The sequence below is a fragment of the Trichosurus vulpecula genome, chromosome 1 (assembly GCF_011100635.1).
Source record: "Trichosurus vulpecula isolate mTriVul1 chromosome 1, mTriVul1.pri, whole genome shotgun sequence".
Taxonomy (NCBI): domain Eukaryota; kingdom Metazoa; phylum Chordata; class Mammalia; order Diprotodontia; family Phalangeridae; genus Trichosurus; species Trichosurus vulpecula.
In genome coordinates, this window is record NC_050573.1 from 94,010,317 (window position 1) to 94,035,571 (window position 25,255).

Here is a 25,255-nt window from a genome sequence, read left to right on the forward strand (position 1 = left end):
AAGAGACCTCAGGTCCTACTAATCTGACCTCTTCATTTTACAAATTAGAAAACTGAGGCACAGAGTGGTGAAAAATGAGTTGCCCAAACACAGACATCAGAGATGGGATTTGAACCTTGGCCCTTGTACTCCAGAGTCCATGTTTGTCTCATGCAACACACTCGACTCTAATCCAGCACTGTTCCCACTATAGTACTTTATCTCCTTTTTATAGGCCATGACCCCTCCTCTTGAAAAACATAAGGTCTAGTTGGAGGGAGAAGACCAAACCCCATTCTCATGGGAGCATTTTCTTTTTTTTTTAAATTTTTTAAATTTTATTTTTTTAATTTAAATTTATTTATTTAACACATTTAGTTTTCAGCATTGATTTTCACAACAGTTTGAATTACAAATTTTCTCCCCATTTCTACCCTCCCCCCCACTCCAAGGTGGCATATATTCTGGTTGCCCTGTTCCCCAGTCAGCCCTCCCCTCTATTATTCCACTCCCCTCCCATCCCCTTTTCCCTTCCTTTCTTGTAGGGCAAGATAAATTTCTATGCCCCATTGCCTGTGTATCTTATTTTCTAGTTGCATGCAAATGCAACTGGCATCTTCTTTTAAAACTTTGAGTTCCAAATTCTCTCCCCTCTTCCCTTCTCACCCACCCTCCCTAAGAAGTCAAGCAATTCAACATAGGCCACATGTGTATTATCATGTATACCCCTTCCACAATACTCATGTTGTTAAAGACTAACTATATTTTGCTCCTTCCCAACCCATCCCCCTTTATTGAAATTTCTCTCTTGACCCTGTCCCCTTTTGAAAGTATTTGTTTTGGATTACCTCCACCCCCATCTGCCCTCCCCTCCATCCTCCCCCGCCCCTTTTTTTATCTTCCTCCCTCTTCTTTCCTGTGGGGTAAGATACCCAATTGGGTATGTATGGTATTCCCTCCTCAGGCCAAATCTGATGAGAGCAAGGTTCACTCATTGCCCCCTCACCTGCCCTCTCCCCTCCTCCCACAGAATTGCTTCCTCTTGCCACCTTTATGCGAGATAATCCACCCCATTCTATCTCTCCCTATCTCCTTCTCTCAGTATGTTCCTCTCTCATCCCTTAATTTGATTTTATTTCTTTTAGATATCTTCCCTTCATCTTCAACGCACCCTGTGCCTGTTCTCTCTCTGTCTCTCTCTTTATATATATATATATATATATATATATATATATATATATGTATATATATATACATATATATATATACATACACACACACATAGATATATACATACATACACATTCACTTATATATATACATAAACATATATATATGCATATTCCCTTCAGCTACCCTAATACTGAGGTCTCATGCATCATACACATCATCTTTCCATGTAGGGATGTAAACAAAACAGTTCAACTTTAGTAAGTCCCTTGCAATTTCTGTTTCTTGATTACCTTTTCATGATTCTCTTGATTCTTGTGTTTGAAAGTCAAATTTTCTATTCAGTTCTGGTCTTTTCACTGAGAAAGCTTGAAAGTCCTCTATTTTGAGGAAAATCCATATTTTGCCTTGGAGCATGATACTCAGTTTTGCTGGGTAGGTGATTCTAGGTTTTAATCCTAGCTCCATTGACCTCCGGAATATCGTATTCCAAGCCCCTCAATCTCTTAATGTAGAAGCTCCCAGATCTTGGGTTATTCTGATTGGGTTTCCACAATACTGAAATTGTTTCTTTCTGGCTGCTTGCAGTATTTTCTCCTTGATATGGTAGCTCTGGAATTTGGCGACAATATTCTTAGGAGATTTCTTTTTGGGATCTATTTGAGGAGGCGATCGATGGATTCTTTCAATTTCTATTTTTCCCTGTGGCTCCGGAATATCAGGGCAGTTCTCCTTGATAATTTCTTGAAAGATGATATCTAGGCTCTTTTTTTGATTATGGCTTTCAGGTAGTCCAATAATTTTAAACTGTCTCTCCTGGATCTATTTTCCAGGTCAGTGGTTTTTCCAATGAGATATTTCACATTGTCTTCCATTTTTTCATTCCTTTGCTTCTGTTTTAGAATATCTTGATTTCTCATCAAGTCACTAGCTTCCCCTTGCTCCAATCTAATTTTTAAGGTAATATTTTCTTCAGTGGTCTTTTGGACCTCCTTTTCCATTTGGCTAATTCTGCCTTTCAAGGCATTCTTCTCCTCATTGGCTTTTTGGAGCTCTTTTGCCATTTGAGTTAGTCCATTTTTTAAGGTGTTGTTTTCTTCAGTGTATTTTTCAGTATTTTTTGGGTCTCCTTTAGCAAGTCATTGACTTGTTTTTCATGGTTTTCTCACATCCTTCTCATTTCTCTTCCCAATTTTTCCTCTACTTCTCTAACTTGCTTTTCCAATTCCTTTTTGAGCTCTTCCATGGCCTGAGACCAGTTCATGTTTTTCTTGGCGGTTTCTGTTGTAGGCTTTTTGACTTTGTTGACTTTTTCTGGCTGTATGTTTTGGTCTTCTTTGTCACCAAAGAAAGAATGCAAAGTCTGAGACTGAATCTGGGCATGTTTTCGCTGCCTGGCCATATTCCCAACCAACTAACTTTACCCTTGAGTTTTTCAGTGGGGTATGACTGCTTGTAGACTAAAGAGTTCTATGTTCCACATTTGGGGGGGAGGTGCCAGCTCTATCACACCAGCACTCCTCCTTCCCCAACAACCCCCAACTGGAACTGGGCTTAGATCTTCAGCAGGCTGTGCACTCCTGCTCTGATCCGCCACTTAATTCCTCCCACCAGGTGGGCCTGGGGTCAGAAGCAGCAGCAGCTGTAGCTGCCCCACCTCCGCTGCCCCCGGGGCTGGAAGCCGAACCCGCGAACTCCTTTCACTCCCGCAACTTTTCCCACTAACCTTCTCTGCTGTCTTTGGTGTTTGTGAGTTGAGAAGTCTGGTAACTGCCACAGCTCACTGATTCAGGGCACTAGGGCCCGCTCCACCTGGCTCCTGGTCTGGTTGGTCCGAGCTGCTCAGGCTGGGCTCTGCTCTGCTCCGCTCCCAGCTCCCAGGTCCGTGTGGGATAGACCTCACCCAGAGACCATCCAGGCTGTCCTGGGCTGGAGCCCTGCTTCCCTCTGTGGTTTTGTGGGTTCTGCAGTTCTAGAATTGGTTCAGAGCCATTTTTTATAGGTTTTTGGAGGGACTCAGCAGGGAGTTCACACTGGTCCCTGCTTTCCAGCTGCCATCTTGGCTCCGCCCCGCATGGAAGCATTTTCTTTAGCAAGTTATACAAAGTAGGATAAATCATATATTATTTTGTTTTTCAGTTGTTTCAGTCATGTCCCACTCTTTGTGACCCCATTTGGGGTTTTCTTGGCAAAGATCCTAGAGTGGTTTGTCATTTCCTTCTCCAGCTCATTTTACACATGAGGAAACTAAGGCAAACAGTATTAATAGACTGGCCCAGGGTCACCAGCTGGTAAGCGTCTGAGGCCAGATTTGAACTCAGGCATATGAGTCTTCCTGACTCCAGGCCCAGCACTCTATCCACTGTGCAACCTAGCTTCACCATCGCATACTATATATTAAAGTGTGTATTAATATGTTGTAGAGGTAGCATGGGCTTCCGAGGAGGAGAGAGATAATTGGGATTCAGAGCCAGGGAAGGCTTCCTGAAAGAGGGAACCTGAGAACTGGCATCCAAAGATGATGGATGCATTTGTATTTCAACCTGTCTGGGATTGATCATCCCTTCTTCCCTTTTCAGTTTGATCTGCAGCGGATAGTGATTTATTGTGACTCTCGACATGCTGAACTGGAAACCTGCTGTGACATCCCTTCAGGACCGGTAAGATACAATATCCACGAAGCAAGAAGATACGGTCTTAAGTGAAAGCAGGAGAAATTTCCGTCAGACATAAATATTTACTCCATGACTATTAGGGCAATAAATTAATTTATTCGTTCAATTGTTACTTTAAGTACCTGCTATATACATGTCTTATCCTAAGTACTGTGGTGAATAAAAAGATGATTAATACAATGTCCTTATCTTCACGGAGCTTCCATTCCAGAAGGATAGCTAAGATAATACCGTATTATGTGCTTAGAAAGTTAGCATTTTCTTGCAACAACTCCATGAGGCAAATAATATATGACTCTTCATCTCCATTTTATGTAAGAAGAAGCTGAGAGATGAGATGATTTGCCCAAAGTCACAAAGCTTAGGACTAAGCTGATTCAAACCATTATCTCTTGATTCCAAATCTCACGCCCTTTCCACATCACCACTCTACCTGTACACAGGTAATTTGCCCAAGGTCACATAGCCATAATGGAAGAGCCAAATTTGACACCCCAATTTCACTTGTGTTATCAACCCGCATTTCCACAAAGACAAGAGTTAACAAATGTCTTTTTGGCCCAAATCAGGCTATACTTCTTTCCTTAAATCTAGTGTGTACCAATTCTTAGTGTAGTCTATAATCAGTGTTATTTTTTAGTTCTTCATGGTATACTTTTCCCTGTCAAAGCCATCTTTTTTAGGAATTAAGCTTATACTCAATGCCAGCCTATATCAAACCTTTATTGGGGTTCTAACACTGTGAGAAAAGAGAAGATTTAGTGCCTGCCTTTTAAGAGCATAAATACTGAAGAAAAAGGTTTTAATTTTGCCTGTTTCATACTACAGCTATTTTCTGATATGCCCTCACCTTTCTTGTAATAGAGAAAGACAATGAACCCAAATTTACCAGTCTCTTATAGCTTATGAAACATTCTTCTCCCATAATCTCCCACCTCTCCATTGAGAGCAGGAATGCATGTTTCATCATTTGTTCTGCAGGATAAGGATTTATCTTGGCATTTGATCTGAGTTTAATGGCTATTGTTTTTGTTATTATAGTCCTTGTGTATGTTTTTCTGGTATGAGTCTTCCCTTGTTTCTAAGAATTCCTTATATCAGTTTCTTATAATGCAATATTATTTTGCTATGTAAATTTGCCATAGTTTTTTTCACCTATTTCCCAATGGATAGGCACTCATTTGTTTCCCTTTTATTGATTCTATTTTTCTATGACAAGAGGAGAGAGCTTAAAATCTTTGCCTTTCCAAGTGTCTATATCGAAAATAGAATTAATTTCTCTTTGTGGGATTTCATGGTACTTTGAATTCTTTCAGTTTAGGCACCTAACATGTTGTTGCTCTTTATGGGTCATCCTTCCCACTGACTAACTTGACTTCTGGAAAAACTGCATGGTGTAGAGTTATGAAATCTATTTTTTAGTCCAACTCTAAAACCTGTTTGTGAACCTCTACCCCATATGTGTGTGTGTGTGTGTGTGTGTGTGTGTGTGAGTGTGTGTGTGTGTATACACATATATACGTATATGTGTATGTATATATACATGTATTTATGTGTGTGTATATATATGTGTATATACATATGTATATATACATATGTATATATACATATGTGTATATATATGTGTATATACACATATATATATATGTGTATATACACATAGCCATACATATATGACTTTGCAAGTTCCTTAACATCTCTGAACCTCAGTTAGCTCAGCTATAAATGGCATTGGTTAAACTTGGGTTGTTGTAAGGAAAGGCCATTGTAAAAGTCAAAGCACAACGGGCTTATATATGGTGGTTTGAATACTGAGTGGAGAAGTCAATATATTTTGTCCTCTGTTTTTCCTTCTTCAGTGCCAGGTGACTGTCATCACAGAAGCCCCTCTACCAGAGACACCACCCACCATTGGCAGTGAGCAGATTGGCTTTCTGAAGACCATCAATTGTTCTTGCCCTGCTGGGGAAAAGGTACTCTTATGACCTCTCCTCCTTCTTCCTAAAGCAAGGGTCACTGCTGGTGATGTTTCCACTGGGATATTTCCAGCCTTCAGAAGAAATTTGCATATCATTTTTATACTTTTAGGTCACAGGATGTAGCCCAGTGCATGATCATTATGGGGTCATCCTTCTACTTCCTTTTTTGATTGGTAACATTAAATAATTGTCAAGTACATACATCCAAGGTCACGTGATAGGCACGTGCTCATTGTAATGGACTCCTAGCCCAGTGTATAGGTAGGTAAACTGCTGACTTTGTGATTAAATCTATACCTTTAATCCTCTGAAGGTTTTTCTCCTCACTGATTTTTTGTGGGCTCACTACTATATGGTGCCTCCACCAGGATGCAACTCAATTAAAGGGGAAAAATTGTTTGAATATAATAAGAGCTATAAAATGAATTGTGATTTTAATATGGCCTCATGATTACCTCTTATCTTTCCTCTCTTTTCCTTATCTGGTCATAATATGAAGCTAAACTGTGTCTATAATTATCTGCTAATTATCATAACATCCCCTATTCCTAATTTAATAGTCAAGCCAACTATTCTAAAAACCCCTAAATAGAATGCTTTTTCTTGTGGGTAGCTCTCAGCAATTTCTTCACCAAAAGAATGACAGAGTCTCAGAGGTAGAACAGGCCATCTAGCCCAAGTCATATTTGAACAGGGATCTCTCTGCAACAAATAGATCATCAGTGACTTGGTAGAGAAACATTTACTAACCCCTCTATACATCACAAATTCACCTCATACAGGAGAATGAAATATAAAGGTACGAGAATTGTGTCGAAGGATCCAGAGGGTCAGCATGAGTAAATTAGGCCCTTTTGAAAGGGTAGAGCTGAAAGGGGACTTAAGAAATGTCTTTTTCTCAACAATTTTCTCAACAACACTGACCAAAAGTGTTTAGCTAAATGTAATTTGCTTTCATAAGGCCTGCTTGGCCATTATCCCTTCCTTCTCTTTATCTACTGTACTCCACCCTACCCTAAATCAACGTCATCTTTCCCCACCCATTCCCTACCACAGTACTCTCTTTATAGTCCTTAGCACAGTCCTTGTAATGTAGTAGGCACTTAATAATGGCTCCACCAATTCCATGACTATTTCACATAAGAGAGGAGCACAGTGGAGAGAACCTGTTGTTAATTCATTTGAATCCCACCACTGTTGCAGGGTTATTGTGAGGATCCAATGAGATACTATTGGTAAAGAGTTTAGCATAGAACTTGGCACGTAGTAAGTGTTATATAAATGTTGGATAATGCTGCTGCTGCTGGCGATACTGATGATATACCTTGGAGGGCTTTAGAAATGGGAATTGTGTCTATTCCTAATCATAAAAACACCAGATTTGGGTGATGGTATAGCATCTGGGTTGGTGCTTAGATTAACAATATAAACAGAGGATACGGTTAGGCCTACCCTTGATATTGAACATCATTTAACTTGTCTAGTCCAGGGAAAACAGTCAGGCTTTGAGATTTGTAGTCGTTTTCTTTTCTAGATTTTGTGAGTCAATAGAATCACAAAGACCATCTGATCTGAATTCCCCCTGATTTCCTGCTTTCAATAAAGAAATCGAAATAATAGATATCTAGCTGCCAAGCAATTTTGCCCAGCACTGACCGCCACACACATGCAGGCAGCACACCCAGAACCTGTGAAGTCAGCCAAAAACAATCTTTTTTAGAGTTCACTCTCAGTGCTATTCCTTGTACTGGCTTGTGGCTTCAGTGGATTTTAGAAGGCTAATGAGCACAGCAAAAAATTCTAAGGGTATATCTGATAAAAATCAATTCTTTTTCTTATTTTCTCTAGGTAGATGAGTGTATCTAGGCTTATCAAACAATCAACAAGTCTTAATTAAGTTTCTATTATGTGCTCATTGCCAGACATAGCCCCAACAGGGCAGGGGGATATAAAAGAAATAAAAATTATTGGCCCTTCCCAGGTAAATGTGCAAGAACTGTTTTTATTCCTGGAAATAATTATGTGTACACGTGTGTTTGCACATTCACACACAAAAATAAAAATTTACATTAGTATAATAATTTAGGGTTTGCAAAACACTTTCTTCATAATAGCTCCGAATTAGCCATTATAATTACCAATTTGCAGATCAGAACACTGAAGCTCTAAGATTAAGCATCCCTCCCCCTAATTACACAATAAGCATTGTATAGCAAGGATCAGAACCCAGAACTCTTGATTCTCTAAGTCTTACATATTATCTATTTTGCAGCTTCTCTTAAGTGCTAAGGGGAAATGCAGATTTCTAGATTTCCAGCTGAGGTCTCAGGTTTCCTTAGCTCGGCTAAACAGAGCCCTCCGAGGCGGGCATGTCTTCCCATGATATTGCACAAATCTGTTAACAATAGTAAGAGCAGTTGGCATTTATGTAGTACTTTCAGTCTGCAAAGCACTTTATGTATATTATCACATTTGATTTTCACATTAACCCTATGAAGTACATTCTGTTATTATCCCCATTTTACAGAAAATTGAGGCAAACAGAGGTTAGGTGACTTCACCAGGGTCACATAGCTAGTATTTGAGGCAGAATTTGAACTTGGGTCTTTCTGATAACAAGTCCCACCCTCTCTCCATTATGTCACCTACCTGCCAATGCAAATAAAAGTAAATACAACTGCAAAAGGACCACATGCCCAGTATTCTTGGCCCTCAGGAAAATGACTAACACCAGCATATAGAAAGCAATGTCAGTTTCACCAGTGCCTGATGATCATTTAAGACCTGCCTAATTTAACTCAGTATAGTGGGAGATACCAGACCACCTAATAGCACTTTGGGGGAGTTCTGTATTTTAACATAATCAGGAACTGGAGATCATTTCCAATTCTCTCTTGGTTTCCCTCATTTCACTGCCTCTTCTATGATATCCATTTTTGCCCCTTAAACAATTAAAAAAAATACCTCTTCTAAGATCTAGGAAGGTGTCCACGTGCAACAAAATGTTTATCCAGTTGGAATCAATTGGATAACAGTTAAGTTAAGAAAACTGCTACAAACCTACATATAATGTGTTTAGAGTCTATCTTCAACACTCATTGAACTCTTCCTATGTTTAAGATGCTATGTATGATTGGATGTTAGACAGAACATCTTTGTTATGCTAAAATGGGGGAGGGAAAATAGCTATATGTGTAATTAACATAATACTGTTCAGACATAACCTTACAATTGCAGCCAATGGATTTTACCTTCTGGGCAGTGTCCAGCCAACATCACCAACCCCCCTTACTATATAGGTTTACTTCCATTTCAGTTTAATTGTGTATTGGATGCTGGTGGAGATAGCATTGAGTGAAAGAGAATAATATGAAACTAAACCTTAACTATACTTTTGCCTTTTTTCCATAGGGTGAGAGGGGCATCGAAGGCCCACAAGGTCTCAAGGTCAGTATCCATGAAATTATTCTTCATTAGATACTTGAGACATAATTATATCATTTCCCTACATCTTTCCCCAGTGCCTCCCTATTAAATTTATAATAAAATACTGAGTATTCACCTCAGTATTTGCAATTTTCCTCCAGCCTACCTCTCTAGACTTATTTTACATCATTCCACCCTCTCCCCTCTCTCAGTCTGTTCTCAAACCAAACCAGATTACTTGTTTTTCCCCAAATTTATCTTGCCATCGCTCATTTCTATTTTTGTTTTTTGTTCAAACTATCCCTCATGTCTTGAATGCCATCCTTCTTCACCCTAACCTCTTAAAATTCTGAGCTTTCTTCAAGGATGGGTTTACATGCTATCCTTATTCTGGTCCCTATAGTTATTAAGGTTTTTCCCCCTCCTGCCTCCTCAAACTGTCATGTAATCGTCACGTCATGACTATCATATGTTTATATGTTGTATACCATCCTACCCCTACTAGGTTAGGATGTAAGGTCCTTGAGAAGAAGGTCTATTTTTCATGTTTTCTTTATGTCCTCATTTCCTAACACAATGCCTCACTCACACATGGTAGCTACTCAATCAATGCTTTTTAGACTGGGTTGAACTAGGCCATGTTCTGATTCTTTTTGGATTATCGTCATCATACCTCTCCTAACAATACCTGAATCCCTGTGTGCTTCATGGCCATAGTCTTTTGGAGATTTTAAATAGCATCTGAGGGGACCAAGTGGTCATTTAGTTGAGCCTAGACAGTTATTTTCAACAATGAATGTTCCTAGGACATATCAAACATCATTCAATTTAGTTACATTCCTTTTAGAAGCAAGTTTCGGGAATATGTCATTTCTATAAATCAAGGGGCATCTACATCTGATCCTCTCTTTATTGAGTCTATAGTCCCACATATAGTCCAACCACCCCCACTCTTCATACACACACAGATTTGGATTCATAGATTATTAGAACTGACAAGAGATCCTTGATATCAATCCATCTCCCTCGTTTTCATAGAGATCATGTAGTCAGAACTCCTCATTTTATAGATGAAGAATCTGAAGCCTAGGGCAGAGAAGCAATTTGTGGAAGGTCATAGGGTTTATGAATGACATAGGTGAGATTTGGACCCAGGTGTCCAGAGCTTTTTCTACCATACCATTTATTGTTGTTCAGTCGTTTCAGTCTGATTCGACTCTTTGTGACCCCATTTGTGGTTTTCTTGGCAAAGATACTGGAGTTTTCCGTTTCCTTCTTCAACTCATTTTACAGATGAAGAAACTGAGTCAAACAGGGTTGAGTGATTTGTTCAGGATCACATAGCTACAAGTGTCTTAGTTCAAGTGTTCCTGACTGCAGGCCTGGTGCTCTATCCACTGTACCACCTACCAGCCCTATTACTGTACCATACCTCTTCCCTGACTCTCCTCTCTCCTCTCTTATCCATCCTTCACTACATCATCCTAATATACTTACTTAAAAATCAGGTCTCCTGACCTTTTTAAAACAACGATATGATAGTAATAAAGTAATATGATATTATAATAGTAATGAGAATTGGCTAAGAAGTGGATAAAGTAGATAAAGATCTGGTCTCGAGTCAGAAAGGTTTCAAGATGTGCCTCTGACACTCTGGCTCTGCGACCCTGGTCAATGATTCTCAGTTTCCTAGGCAACCCTAAAAATCTTAAGTCACAATGTAAGTACAGATTGCAACTACTGTACAATTGGGTGCTAATCATAGAAGAAGGGTCTGGCTGGGAGTTGTCTACACAATTTTAATCATATTTTATAACAATAATAAAAGTAAATCACTCCTAACATTTGTAGTGCTTATGCACAATCAAACCTTCTGAGGTTGATGTCCTCATGCTAGCAATCATTACTTGTGTGACTTAGAGCAACTTATTTCACCTATTGGGTCCCAGTTTTCTCTTCTGCAAAATGAGCAAAAAGCCATCCCATCCCCTTTCAGTAGGTTATTGCAAGCACCACATAAGATAGTGCATGTGAAAAGGTGGCTACCCTCGTAATTGTGAGGCTGTCGTGGAGGGGGCAGTTTGTTGTTGTTATTATTGTGGTGCTAATTTTACCAGTGAGAAAACCGAAGCTGTGTGTGATGAGATTACTCATGCTAATTATGAGGTTATTGTGGAGGAAGCAGGGTTTTTTTTTTTTCTTCTCATTTTACGGATGGGAAAACTGATGATCACAGAGGTGGAATAATCTGTTCAAGGCCATACAGCTGATTAAAGTTAGAGCCAGGGCAAGAACCCCAGTACTCCTGACTTAATAATATGATTCTTATTCTGTAATACCTAAAACTTCAGGAATAATGAGGTAAAGGCAACAAGAGTAAGGATTTAGATGTCTTTGGAATGCTCTATTTTGATGGGACCCCTAAAAAGCATCCTATTTCATTTCTGTTTGTCTTCCTCTACTCTCTCCATGCCTCTCTTTCTTCTTCTCGATAGCTGATGGCACAGTGGATGGAGCTCTGGGCCCGGAGTCAGGAAGAACTGACTTTGGAAACCTCAAATCTTGTCTCAGACATTAACTTTCTGTGTGATCCTAGAGAAGTCATTTAACTTCTGCCTGCCTCAGTTTCCTTATCTGTAAAATGGGGATGATAATAATAGCACCTATCTCCCAGGCTTGTTGTAAGGATCAAGTGAGATATTGAGATAATAATTATAAAATTCTTAGTACGGTACCTGGCACATGTTAGGTGCTTAATAAATGTTTATTTCTTTCTTTGCTTCCTTCCTCCTATCTACTCCTGTTCCCTCCTCCTCTTACTGACATTACTTTATTTCCACTCTCTTCCTTTTCCTTCCACTTCTACTATATTTCCCCTCTTCCCCTCCTTTTCCTTTCTCTCTTCACTCTGTCTTTCCCCTACCCTGTACCCCTTCCTTTTCTAACATCCTACCATTCTCTTTGTCTTTCTGTGTCTCTTTGCCTCTGTATTTCCATCTCATTCTTACTCCTTTTCCTTCCTTATTCTTTTTTCCCTCTCTCTCCACTCTCCTTTACCCTACAATCCCTCCCCTATTGTCCCCCATTCATCCCTCCTTCTCTCCTTTTCCTTTCTACTTCCTGTCCATTTCTCTCCCTTCTGTCACGCACACATAAGTGCATGTGCATGTGCGCGCGCACACACACACACACACACTTACACACTTGTCTCTTCAGGTGCAGAGAAGTGTCCATCGTCTCTGACAGCTGTAAAACTCATTTGGCTGGATGTCACCTGGGTTAGCCTTGTGCTGAATTGTCTCTGCCCTGATGGGGTGCAGCAGCAAGAGCAAGGTTATTGGGTCATGTTCATTCTAGGAGGAGAGGAGACATCTCTGCTTCACAGAGTGTTCTTTGGGCTGTGACCTTACAGCTTCTTGGCTGCCAGGAAAAGATGTTTGGGGGTTTGATGGGCCTATAAATAGAAAGTGGTTGCATGAAACAGTGCCTGTTTATGTAATGGTCACAGGATTTCAGTGGATTAGCAGGAAAAAAAGATAAAGATGGGATGAAACCCCCAAAAGCATCAAGGGGGAGATAATTTCAAATGATGATAGAAAGGAAATGTGAATGTGGATTTAGCCACTTGGCTAAAGAATATCATTTCATTCCAGCTTGGCTTTGGCACCACTGATGTGCAGTCTGTGGTCCTATTAACAGTCAATAGTGTGGCAAACCCAGTTGGTGGGTAAGGCAGCAAAATAAATAACCACATTTATATGGTCAAACCACAGTTATAGAACCACGGGATCTTAGAGCTTTAAAGGTCACCAGAGGTCTCTGAGCCCAACCCTCTCATTTTATAAGACAAACAAACTGAAATATATTAAGGGAGATACTTAACTATGGTCAGAAACCTATCAGTCAATAAATCAGTGAGTGTATATTAAATGATTCCTATGTGCTAGACAAAGTGATCAGTGATTGGCATACAAGTACAAAGAGGAAATAATTCCTCCTCACAAGGGGCTTACATTCTAATTGTAATCGTAGTCGTTGAGTTGTTTCAGTCATGACCGAGTCTTTGTGACCTCATTTGGGGTTTTCTTGACAAAGATACAAGAGTGTATATTTTGCCATTTTCTTCTCCAGCTCATTTTACAGATGAGGAAACTGAGGCAAATAAGGTTAAGTGACTTAACCAGGGTCACCCTGCTGGTAGTATTTGAAGCCAGATTTGACTTCAGGCCCAGTACTCTATCCACTGTGCCACCTAGCTGCCCCCTACATTGTAACTGAGGAGAGACTATGTGTATGTATGTATGTATGTATGTATTTATATATTTTATATATATATACACACATACATACATATTTATGTGCATATGTGTATATTATGTCTATATAATATAGAGTGGATAATTATAAATATATATACAGTATATACATGTATACACATATGTATATGTATTATAGTAATTAAATGTACATTAGTTGGGGATATCAAGAAAGGCCTCATGCAGAAGATGATGCCTGAACTATGCGTGAAAGGAGGAAAAAAATTCTGTAAGATAGAGGTAAGGAGGAATTATATTTTACAGGCATGAGGGACAACCAGTGCAAAAGCATGCAGTAATGAAAGATGAAGGAGAGTCCTGCAGTTCCCTTCCATGTATCCTCAGAAAGGATTGACCCAGTGTGCTAGGAGCCTCCCTCTGTTTTTGTTTGTTTGTTTTGATAACTCATTGATTCCAATGTTATATTGGGCTATCCATCTATTATGCTTCATTCTGGCGACATGGCCAGCCCCTCTCTTTTCCCACTCGTATATGTCCTTGACAGAGTCTTTTATACCACTTCTGATGCACAAATCATCACTGGTAATGTATTACTGCCTGCCAAACATCTACCCCTTATTCTTCTGATCTCTGCAATTATTCAAAAAGAAGTCTTGAAAACACTAGAATAAATATAGCTTGACTTTAATTCTGGTTCAGGATCAGAGGACCAAATGGTTCAAGAATGATAGATGGTGAGATGGAAGTGACATCAGAGAACATCGAGGACTAGCAGGGTGCAGAGACCTGGATTGCAGGCCGAGCTAAGCTAACTCTGGGATTTGGATAAAACACTTCAGCTCCTTGACAGATTCCTTGCGTGTAAATAAAAATGCTTACACAATCCTGCCCTGCCTACTTCACAGCAGTGTTTGGAGGATAAAATCAGAATGACTCTGTGAACGTTTACTATGCTAAAAATGCCTTTGTGATAATTAATGTGGCTAGAAATAAATACCTGGGAAAGAGATTTTTCTGGATTTCAGGTTTTCAAGTAGTTACAGCACATTAATTATTTGAGGAGCAGTGGGGTATAATGGAAAGGGCACTGCCCCGGCCTGATATGGTAGAAAGAGGATTGAATTTGGAGCCAAAAGGCTTGGGTTGGAATTCTGGCTCTCAGTAAAGAGCAAGCACCACCACCACCATCACCACCACCACCACCACCACCACCACCACCACCACCACCACCACTACCACCACCACCACCACCACCACCACCACTACAACCATTTATACAGCACTTACTGTGCGCAAGGCACTATGCTAAACACATTACAGATATCTCATTTGATCCTCTCAAAAACCATGGGAATTGGTGCTGTTATTACTCCTAATTAAAAGATGAGGAAATTGAGGAAAGCAGAGGTTACATGACTTGCCCAAGGTCACACTGCTAGTGTCTGAGGCTGGAATTGAACTCAGGGCTTCCTCACTCCAGGTCTGGCGCTCTATCCGCTGTACCATCTAGCTGCCACAGTATCAGTCGTCCTCAGTTATATCATCTGTAAAATTCTGGGATTAATTTAATTCATTTCTAAGGTCCCCTCTAGCTCTAAATCCTATTATCCCATGACCTGGTGTTTTGAGACCTGGGTTTGAATCCTGGCTCTGGCACTTAACTAGCTGTTTTATCTCGGGCAAATCACTTCATCAGTCTGATCCTCTTTCCTTCTAAAATGGGAATAATATTTCCAATCTCATAGAACTGTAAGCAATTATTATGATCTTTATAATTGAGGTTCCATTACATTTCAACACTTTACTTCTGGAAGTTTTATTGTTTAAAAAGATACCTCTTATTTTTTAATCACATTGATTTGGAATATGTTACTCTTTCTCACCCTTGTAACAAATATTAGAAAGGAAAGAGAAAAAATACATTTCTGCAAAGCCAATCAATGCATCAACTATACCTTATGGTTAATGCAATAATTCTTATTTGTAGTCTTCCCATCTATGCAACGAAAGGAGGGAGGTAAATTTTCTCACTTCTTCTTTAAGACCAAGCTTGTTCTTTGTAATTAAATAATTTAACTTGGATTATTTAAATTGGTGTGTATGCGTGTGTTTTTGTTTTTATATCATTTCTTGAACAAAAAGACTGTAATTGGAAATCTAGATATCTATGATAACAAAAATGAGAAATACAGTTCTGAATGGTAGGTAGTTGATAATATGTAGGAAAGGAGAAATGAAGAGACATTTAAAAATATGTATACATATACTTATGTATCTATATCTGTAGCTATGCACACAGAGAGAATGGGAGGGAGAGAGAGATGAGGGAGGGAAGAAGAGATGAAGAGAAGGTAGAGATGATACTACTTCCTTAGGGTGGATTTAAAAAAAATTAAACTTTAATATGCTCACTTATTTTCAATCTAACTTGACGTTTTTCTCTTTGAAAATTTTTAAGGGAGAAATTGGACCTCGAGGACAGGGTGGAGTCCCTGGGCCCAAAGGAGAGAAAGGCGACTCAGTAAGTAAATAATCAATAGGTCAGTCAATCAGCTGATAAGCATTTGCTAAATGCTGCTATGCTCTAGTCCCTGTGCTAGATGCTGAAGATGCGAATGAAGAAATGAAACTGCTTTTGTCCTTAAGGGACTTGTGTTATAAGTAAGGCCATTTGCTCCTGACCCTTGTGGTTCAATATGAAAGGAACACGGAAGAAAAAGGCAAATTTTGTGATGAGATCCAATCCACCAATTTTTCTTAAGCAGGGCAGTGTGCTCTTTGCTGAAGGATTAAGGGTCAAGAAGCTTGAGATTCAGTCTAAGGATAAAAGATGTGCATAAACATATGTACTGTATAAGCCAAGGTACAGTCATCAGCATATCTTTGCTATAGATAACAGCACATATATAATTAAAATTGTTATTATTCCATTTATTAAAATATTATTGCTAAGGTGCCATCAATCAGAGATGACCAAAGACAGCCTATCATGAATGCTAGGGCCTATGCTATAGCCTACAAGTGCTTTAGGAGGTTAGAAGAGAGAGACTTTATGGTGGGGCTGGTGGGGTCAGGAAAGGCTTCATGGACAAGAGGGGACTTGAAGGACTGATGAGATTCTGACCATTGCAGAGAAGGGGGCAGTGGCAGGAAGAGTGTCTTCAAAAGCAGGAATGTTTTGTGGAAGATAGTCAAGATACTGGCCTTCCTGAAATTAGGGAAAAGGGATGGATGAAGCTGGAAAGGTTTGATGGGTTCTTGAATATAGAAGAGTTTGACATGAACATGACAGATATAATGGGAATTACTAGAAAGACTAACTTAATGACTCTTTATAGTACAGTAGTTAATTGAGGGGGAGGGGAATATATGCAATAATTTCAAAATTCTCAGATATTTTAGGATGAACGGTAATTTTGCTATGAGGGCAATGATATGCTATAAATTAAACTCTTCATTTTTTGTCTTTTTTCTCCCTAGGGTCAGGGAACATTTTTCAAAGGAGAGAAAGGTGAAAAGGTATGATTTCTGCTTCACACTGCACTGAGGGCCCCGTGAAGTGAGTGAAAAGCATGGCAAGGGGAGTCTGTTTTGGGCAGGTTTCAGGCATCACTAATAGCATTTTTTACTAGCGACTTCTTAAAGAGACTTTTCCAAGTGTTATGCCATCATTGGTACTTCTTTCTCTTCCATGATCCTAAAAGCTTTCAAGCTTTTCCAAGAGCTGGAAGAAAGGCAGAGACAACCAATGTGCAAGTTTTTACTATGGCTTGAAGTCAAGCAGCCATTCACTTTACTTCAGTCACTCTCTGTTTTGCATCTCAGTGTACACCATGGGACAGGATTATAGAATGGCAGAAGACAGAGCAAGTGAAACGAATCTTTTTGAGTCCACAGACAATATGTGTCTTGTCTAATTGAAAATATCCCTAATAAGCAATGCCTCAAGATCAGAAACTGAAAATAAAAGACTCTAGAATGCCAGTTTATTATTCTCTAGTTCCAGAGCATTAACCACAACAAAACTCTAATCTTTAAAGATTTATTAAGTAAGCAAGAGCCTTTTCACTAAACAATTTTAATTCAATAACAAACAAAAATTGATTAAATATGAGCTCTTGGTCGAGCCCTATTAGCACTAGAGGTACAAAAAAGAAAAATGACATAATCTCTGTTCTCAAAGAGGGATGTGTAATAAAGACTTTAAGGGAGGAAATGGATCAGCCCAGCGCATGAACAATTATAACACAAATCAGAACATAAGAGAGGTTAAATACAATGATCCAAAGGACTTGGAAAAGTGGGATTACATTGAGCTGGAGTGGATCAAAATGGCTTCATGGAAAAGTTCTCCCCTAGATTGGGACTTTTTGGAAAGAAAATAAAGGATTTCTACAGGAAGAGATAAGGACTGGATATCCCTTCCAACTATGGGAAACAGCATTAGTAAAGGCACCAGGTTATTAAATGGGAGTTCAAAAATGGAGTCTTCCATAGAATGGTGCGAGTTAAATTTGGAAAAGTAAAGTTAGCTTCATTCTTCTTAACATATACATGTACCCACAAACCCTTGTCAACACAAGTACATGATTATATAAACATAGTTATTCATCCATGCATTTTTAGAGAGGAAGGGAATAAGAATTTATTAAGCACCTACCATGTGCTAGATACTGTGCAACTCACTTTACAAATATTATTTCATTTGGTAATGTATAATAAATATTATAAAATATATTTATAATAATAAACTTTGTTGATGGCTTTTGTTTTTATATTATTCATTTTCCTTTGAAGAAAATAAAGAAGAGGGAAGGGAAACACCTTATCAAAATTAACCAAAATATCCAAAAAATCTTGACATTATATATGCAGTATTTCATACCCACAGCCCACCAACTCTGCAGAGAAGCAAGAGATGATGATTCTTTTCTGTATCTCTTCTTAGGACCAAGGTCATTTATTTGAATTTTGTAGAATTCAGTTTCAATGGTTTTGTGATTGTAGTTCTTTCCATGTACATTATTAGAGCCATGTATAATGTTTTCCTGATTCTGCTCACTTCACTTTTCACCAGTTCATATACGTCTTCTTTTTCTTCTCTGTATTCATCATGTTTGTCATTACCTACAGCCTAATAATGTCCCATTTCATTCATGTAGTCCAATTTGTTTAACCATTCCCTAAATGACAGGCCTCAGTTTTTCTTCTAGTTCTTTGCTTTCTCAAAAAGGACTTCTCCTAGATAGTTGGTGTATGTGGGTCTCTTATTTATTTGTTTGTTTGTTTATTCATTTACTTGTTTTTTATCTCTGACCTCCTTGGGAGTGAGGTCTTTTATGGTTATGAGATCTTTGATTCAAAGGATATGGGCAATTTAATCACTTTCATAGTAGAACTCCAATTTGCATTTTCTGGATCAGATCCTCCACCTATTTTTTGCAGGTGTACTGATACAATTCATGGCTGGAATCTAAGGGAGTTCACATAGGGATACCAAACTCTGGTGGCTTCAAGGAGAAACAGAAGGCAAAATTTGTGGAAAGGCTCCTTATTAGCTTTTGTTTTACATGTGAAGAACCTTATTCCATTGGATTTTTTTTTTAAGAAAAAATGTTCTGGTAGGTTTTGCTGAAGTCTAGGACAGCAGTCCTTTGAGGTTTTTTTTTAATCATTTCTTCCCTCAGTTTGATATCTTGGCTTCAGGCTAATTGGAGGATTGTCCTCAGAAGTCCTGGGGAGCAGCATATAGTAGCAGAAAACAAATAAACAAACAAAAACTTGTATAGGAAATCATCAGACCTGGGTCCTTGTCCCCATTTCTTATTGCTGTGCTCTCTTAGGAAAGGCATTTTCCTCCATCATTCTCAACTCTTTTTTTTTTTAGTTTTTATCAACAAAAAGAAAGGGATTAATTGAGATGATTTCCCTTTCAATTATAAAAGTGTTTGATTCTACAATGTTTTCAATTGTCCCTAGGTCAATTGGTCCTGATTTCCTTATCTGAATACAACCAATGAAGGCCTTTAAAAAAGTCTATTTCCTGGAAATTTAGAATCATGGATTTCAAGCTAGAAGGGAAGTTGAAGTTTATTGAATCTCACCACCTTATTTTTTTGATAGGAAATGAGGCCCAGAGAGGTTAAGTGACTTATCTTTTTTTTAATTAACATTTTTTATTTTTAGTGTACAATACTCAGTTCCACATGATTGTGAGTTCCAGATTTTCTTCCCCCCTCCTTTCTCCCTTCCCCAAAAAGCATGGAATCAGATATATGTTCTACATATAACTTCCCATTGAATTTATTTACACAATAGTCAAGTTGTAAAGAAGAATTGTGACCAATGAAATGAATGAGAAAGAAGAAACGAAACCAAAAAATAAAACAAAAAAAAAGAGAAAAAAAAAACAAAAGAAAAAATAAGAGAGCAAACAGTGTGCCACAATCTGCATTCAGTCTCCATAGTTCTTTCTCTGGATGTAAATAGCTCTCTCCATCATCAGTCCTTTACAGTTGTCTTTGAACATTGTATTGTTGAGAAGAGTGAAGTCTATCAGGGTTAGTCATCGCAGAATCCATATATCTGTGATTGTGTATAATGTTCTCCTGGTTCCTCTGCTCTGCTCACTCAACATTATATCATGTAGGTTTTTCCAGGTTGTTATGAAGTCCATATCTTCCCCATTTCTTATAGCACAATAGTATTCCATTACATTCATATACCACAACTTGTTTAGCCATTCCCCAATTGATGTGCATCTCCTCAATTTCCAATTCTTTGCTATTACAAATAGAGCTACTATAAATATTTTTGTGCATATGGGTACTTTTCCCACTTGTGTGATCTCTTTGGGATACAACCCTAGAAGTGGTATGTATTGCTGGGTCAAAGGGTATGAACATTTTTATAGCCCTTTGGGCATAGTTCCAAATTGCCCTCCAGAATGGCTGGATCAGTTCACAACTCCACTAGCAATGTAACTGTTCCAATTTTCCCACATCCTCTCCAGCATTTGTCATTTTCCTGTTTTGTCATTTCAACCAATTTGACAGGAGAGATGTGGTACCTAAGAGTTGTTTTGTTTTGCATTTCTCTAATCAATAGTGATTTAGAACATTTTTTTCATATGCTTATACATATCTTTAATTTCTTCCTCTGAAAACTACCTGTTCATGTCCTTTGACCATTTCTCAATTGGGGAATGACTTGTATTCCTGTAAATTTGGCTCAGTTCCCTGTATATTTTAGAGATGAGGCCTTTATCAGAGATACTGGTTGTAAAGTTAAGTAACTTATCTTAAAAGTCAAGCCAAGAGAGATTCAGACCTAGGTCCTCTGTCACCAAATCTTTCTACTCTTTCCACTGCATTGTGCTGCCTGGGTTTTTTCACAGAAATTTGTTCAGTGGAAAGATTTCAGCAGGTTGAAACAATGGATCAAATTTACTGGGACGGACTTCATCATATGTAACTACGAGTCATCCATTTGGGTTCAGAAAATGAACTGTATAATTCCAAGAGGGAAGAAGCACTAGGGCTTCAGGGTATGATTTGACAACTGTTGATATGAAATGATGCCTGGGGTTTAATGGACTGGAAGCTCTATATAGGTCAACAATGGGATATGGTAGCCAAGAAAGCTAATGAAAACTCAGCCCTCCTTAAGAGAAGAAGAATGTACAGAACTAGAGAAGTCCTATATTTTGTCCTGTTTAGATCTGGAGAATAATGTGTACCTGTAGAAAACACATTTTAGGAAGGATATAGATAAGCTGTTAAGTCTCCAAAGGGGGAGGAGGAAAAAGCATGGTGGCAGTTTTTAATATAGGTTGAATGACTTTGGGGTGTTTTACCTGAATAAGCAAAGATTTGCAAAAGACACAATAGTTATCTTCAGAAATTTGAATTTGTGTTATCATTTGGAACTAACTTGTTATGTTTTGGGGCAGAGGCTAAAACATGGAATAATTGGTAGAAGAGATAGATTGAAGCTCAGTGTATGGAAGAAACTTTTCAATAATGAGAACTATCAAAATATGGAATGGATTGGGGCGGAGCCAAGATGGCGGCTGGTAAGCAGAGACTAGCGTGAGCTCTGTACCGAGTCCCTCCAAAAACCTATAAAAAATGGCTCTGAACCAATCCTAGAACGGCAGAACCCACAAAACAGCAGAGGGAAGCAGGGCTCCAGCCCAGGAGAGCCTGGATGGTCTCTGGGTGAGGTCTATCCCACACAGACCTGGGAGCTGGGAGCTGGGAGCTGGGAACGGAGTGGAGCAGAGCCCAGCCTGAGTGGCATGGACCAACAAGACCAGCAACCGGGCAGAACATGCCCTAGCGCCCTGCATCAGTGAGCTGTGGCACTTACGAGACTTCTCAACCGACAAACACCAAAGACTGCTGAGAAGGTTAGTGGGAAAAGCTGCGGGAGTGGAAGGAGTTCGCAGTTTGGCTTCCAGCCCTGGGGACAGCAGAGGTGGGGCAGCTACTGCTGTTGCTGCTTCCGGCTCCAGGCCCACCTAGTGGGAGGAATTAAGTGGCGGATCAGAGCAGGGGTGCACAGCCTGCTGAAGATCTAAGCCCAGTCTGGACTGGAGGTCCTTGGGGAAGGAGGAGTGAGGCTCTGACAGAGCTGGCACCTCCCCCCCAAACGTAGAACATAGAACTCGTAAGTCTACAAGCAGTCATACCCCACTGAAAAACTCAAAGGTCAAGTTAGTTGGGTGGGAATATGGCCAGGCAGCGAAAACGCACCCAGATTCAGTCTCAGACTTTTCATTCTTTCTTTGCTGACAAAGAAGACCAAAACATACAGACAGAAGAAATTAGTAAAGTCAAAGAGCCTACAACAGAAACCTCCAAGAAAAACATGAACTGGTCCCAGGCCATGGAAGAGCTCCAAAAGTATTTGGAAAAGTGAGTTAGAGAAGTAGAGGAAAAATTGGGAAGAGAAATGAGAAGGATGTGAGAAAACCATGAAAAACAAATCAATGACTTGCTAAAGGAGACCCAAAAAAATACTGAAAAATACACTGAAGAAAACAACACCTTAAAAAACAGACTAACTCAAATGGCGAAAGAGCTCCAAAAAGCTAATGAGGAGAAGAATGCCTTGAAAGGCAGAATTAGCCAAATGGAAAAGGAGGTCCAAAAGACCACTGAAGAAAATATTACCTTAAAAATTAGATTGGAGCAAGTGGAAGCTAGTGACTTTATGAGAAATCAAGATGTTATAAAACAGAACCAAAGGAATGAAAAAATGGAAGACAATGTGAAATATCTCATTGGAAAAACCACTGACCTGGAAAATAGATCCAGGAGCGATAATTTAAAAATTATTGGACTACCTGAAAGCCATGATCAAAAAAAGAGCCTAGATATCATCTTTCAAGAAATTATCAAGGAGAACTGCCCTGATATTCTAGAGACACAGGGCAAAATAGAAATTGAAAGAATCCATCGATCGCCTCCTCAAATAGATCCCAAAAAGAAATCTCCTAGGAATATTGTTGCCTAATTCCAGAGCTCCCAGATCAAGGAGAAAATATTGTAAGCAGCCAGAAAGAAACAATATGAGTATTGTGGAAACCCAATCAGAATAACCCAAGATCTGGCAGCCTCTACATTAAGAGATCGAAGGGCTTGGAATACGGTATTCCGGAGGTCAATGGAGCTAGAATTAAAACCTAGAATCACCTACCCAGCAAAACTGAGTATCATGCTCCAAGGCAAAATATGGATTGTCAATAAAATAGAGGACTTTCAAGCTTTCTCAGTGAAAAGACCAGAACTGAATAGAAAATTTGACTTTCAAACACAAGAATCAAGAGCAGCATGAAAAGGTAATAAAGAAAAAGAACAAGAAAAAGAAATTGCAAGGGACTTACTAAAGGACAACTGTTTTGTTGACACTCCTACATGGAAAGATGACAAATATGATTCATGAGACCTCAGTATTAGGGTAGCTGAAGGAAATATGCATACATATATGTTTATGTATATATATGGGTGAATGTGAATGTATGTCTATATCTATGTGTATATATATATATATATATATATACATAGAGAGAGAGAGAGAGAGAGAGAGAGAGAGAGAGAGAGAGAGAGAGAGAGAGAGGACACAGGGTTAGTTGAAGATGAAGGGATGATATCTAAAAGAAATAAAATCAAATTAAGGGATGAGAGAGGAACATACTTAGAGAGGGAGACAAGGAGAGATAGAATGGGGTGGATTATCTCGCATAAAGGTGGCAAGAGGAAGCAGTTCTGTGGGAGAAGGGGAGAGGGCAGGTGAGGGGGGAATGAGTGAACATTGCTCTCATCAGATTTGGCCTAAGTAGGGAATACCATACATATCCAATTGAGAATCGTACCCCATTGGAAAGAAGAGGGAAGAAGATAAAAATAAATGGGGGGGGGATGATGGAAGGGAGGGAAGATGGGGGTGGAGATAGTCAAAAACCAACACTTTTGAAAGGGGACAGGGTCAAGGGAGAAAATTTAATAAAGGGGGATGGGTTGGGAAGGAGCAAAATATAGTAAGTCTTTCACAACATGAGTATGGTGGAAGGGTTATACATAATGATACACATGTGGCCTATGTTGAATTGCTTGACTTCTTAGGGAGGGTGGATGGGAAGGGAAGAGGGGAGAGAATTTGGAACTCAAAGTTTGAAAAACAGATGTTCAAAAACAAAACAAAATGTTTTTACATGCAACTAGCAAATAAGATACACAGGCAATGGGGCGTAGAAATTTATCTTGCCCTACAAGAAAGGAAGGGAAAAGGGGATGGGAGGGAAGTGGGGTGACAGAGGGGAGGGCTGACTGGGGAACAGGACAACCAGAATATACGCCATCTTGGAGTGGGGGGGGGTAGTAATGGGGAGAAAATTTGTAATTCAAAGTCTTGTGAAAATCAATGCTGAAAACTAGATATGTTAAATAAATAAAAAAAAATGAAAAAAATATGGAATGGATTGCCTTGGGAAATATTGGATTTCCTCACAAAGTCATTCCCTGGCTTTGGGAAATGGTTCATTCTTAGACAGTGGAGGTCTTCAAACAAAAGTTGTATGACTATTTGCTAGGGCTGCATTTGGAGAATTCATCTTGAAGTACAATCAGAGCTAAATGGCTTCTGAAGCCATTTTCAGCTCTGAGATTCTATCATTTACTTATTTTTTTTTTCAATTAAATCCATTCTAGATTGATAAATGTTAGATACACATTTACAAGATTCTTGCTGCTGGCAGCTTGAAAGAGACTTTCTCTTGTTCTTCCAGTTGTTTCTTTTAGTAATATAACTATGGAGTCACAGAATAAAGAATATTAAAGCTGAAAGGAAACTTAGAACACAAAAAGCATTGGGCTGGAAGAAGCCTTAGAACATAGAACATGGAGTTTTAGAGCTGGAAGGGGCATTAGAGAGGATCTAGTTAAAATCCCTTTTTAAAGAGGACCAAACTGGAATTTTGAGAGAAGTGAATCATTTTGGGCCATCTTTGCCAGTGAGTTTAGTTCACAAGCTGGCAGGGGAAGCCTGGTCTGCTGACTTCTGGATAATTTCTCTTTCTGCTACTGACTTTCAGTGATATAGGATGATTCCAACAATCTCTTCCTGAATATAACCTTGATTGATTTGGGCTTCCTGTTATTTTAATTTCTGCCCTTCTCATCTTCCTTCCACTTCCCATTTAATCTAAACCTCGTAGTCTCTGTCATCCTCTCTTACTCTAAATCCC

General features: G+C 39.1%; 1 protein-coding gene across 1 annotated transcript in view; it reads left to right on the forward strand.

The window, feature by feature from the left end:
- The window catches only part of COL22A1 (collagen type XXII alpha 1 chain), a 570,107-nt gene that overhangs the window by 184,067 nt on the left and 360,785 nt on the right, over nt 1-25,255 (forward strand). Inside the window, exons 7-11 of the mRNA XM_036741444.1 lie at nt 3,729-3,809; nt 5,684-5,797; nt 9,215-9,250; nt 15,965-16,027; nt 16,987-17,025. Of these exons, the coding sequence (XP_036597339.1) occupies nt 3,729-3,809; nt 5,684-5,797; nt 9,215-9,250; nt 15,965-16,027; nt 16,987-17,025 (333 nt within the window). The remainder of the gene's footprint in view (nt 1-3,728; nt 3,810-5,683; nt 5,798-9,214; nt 9,251-15,964; nt 16,028-16,986; nt 17,026-25,255) is intronic.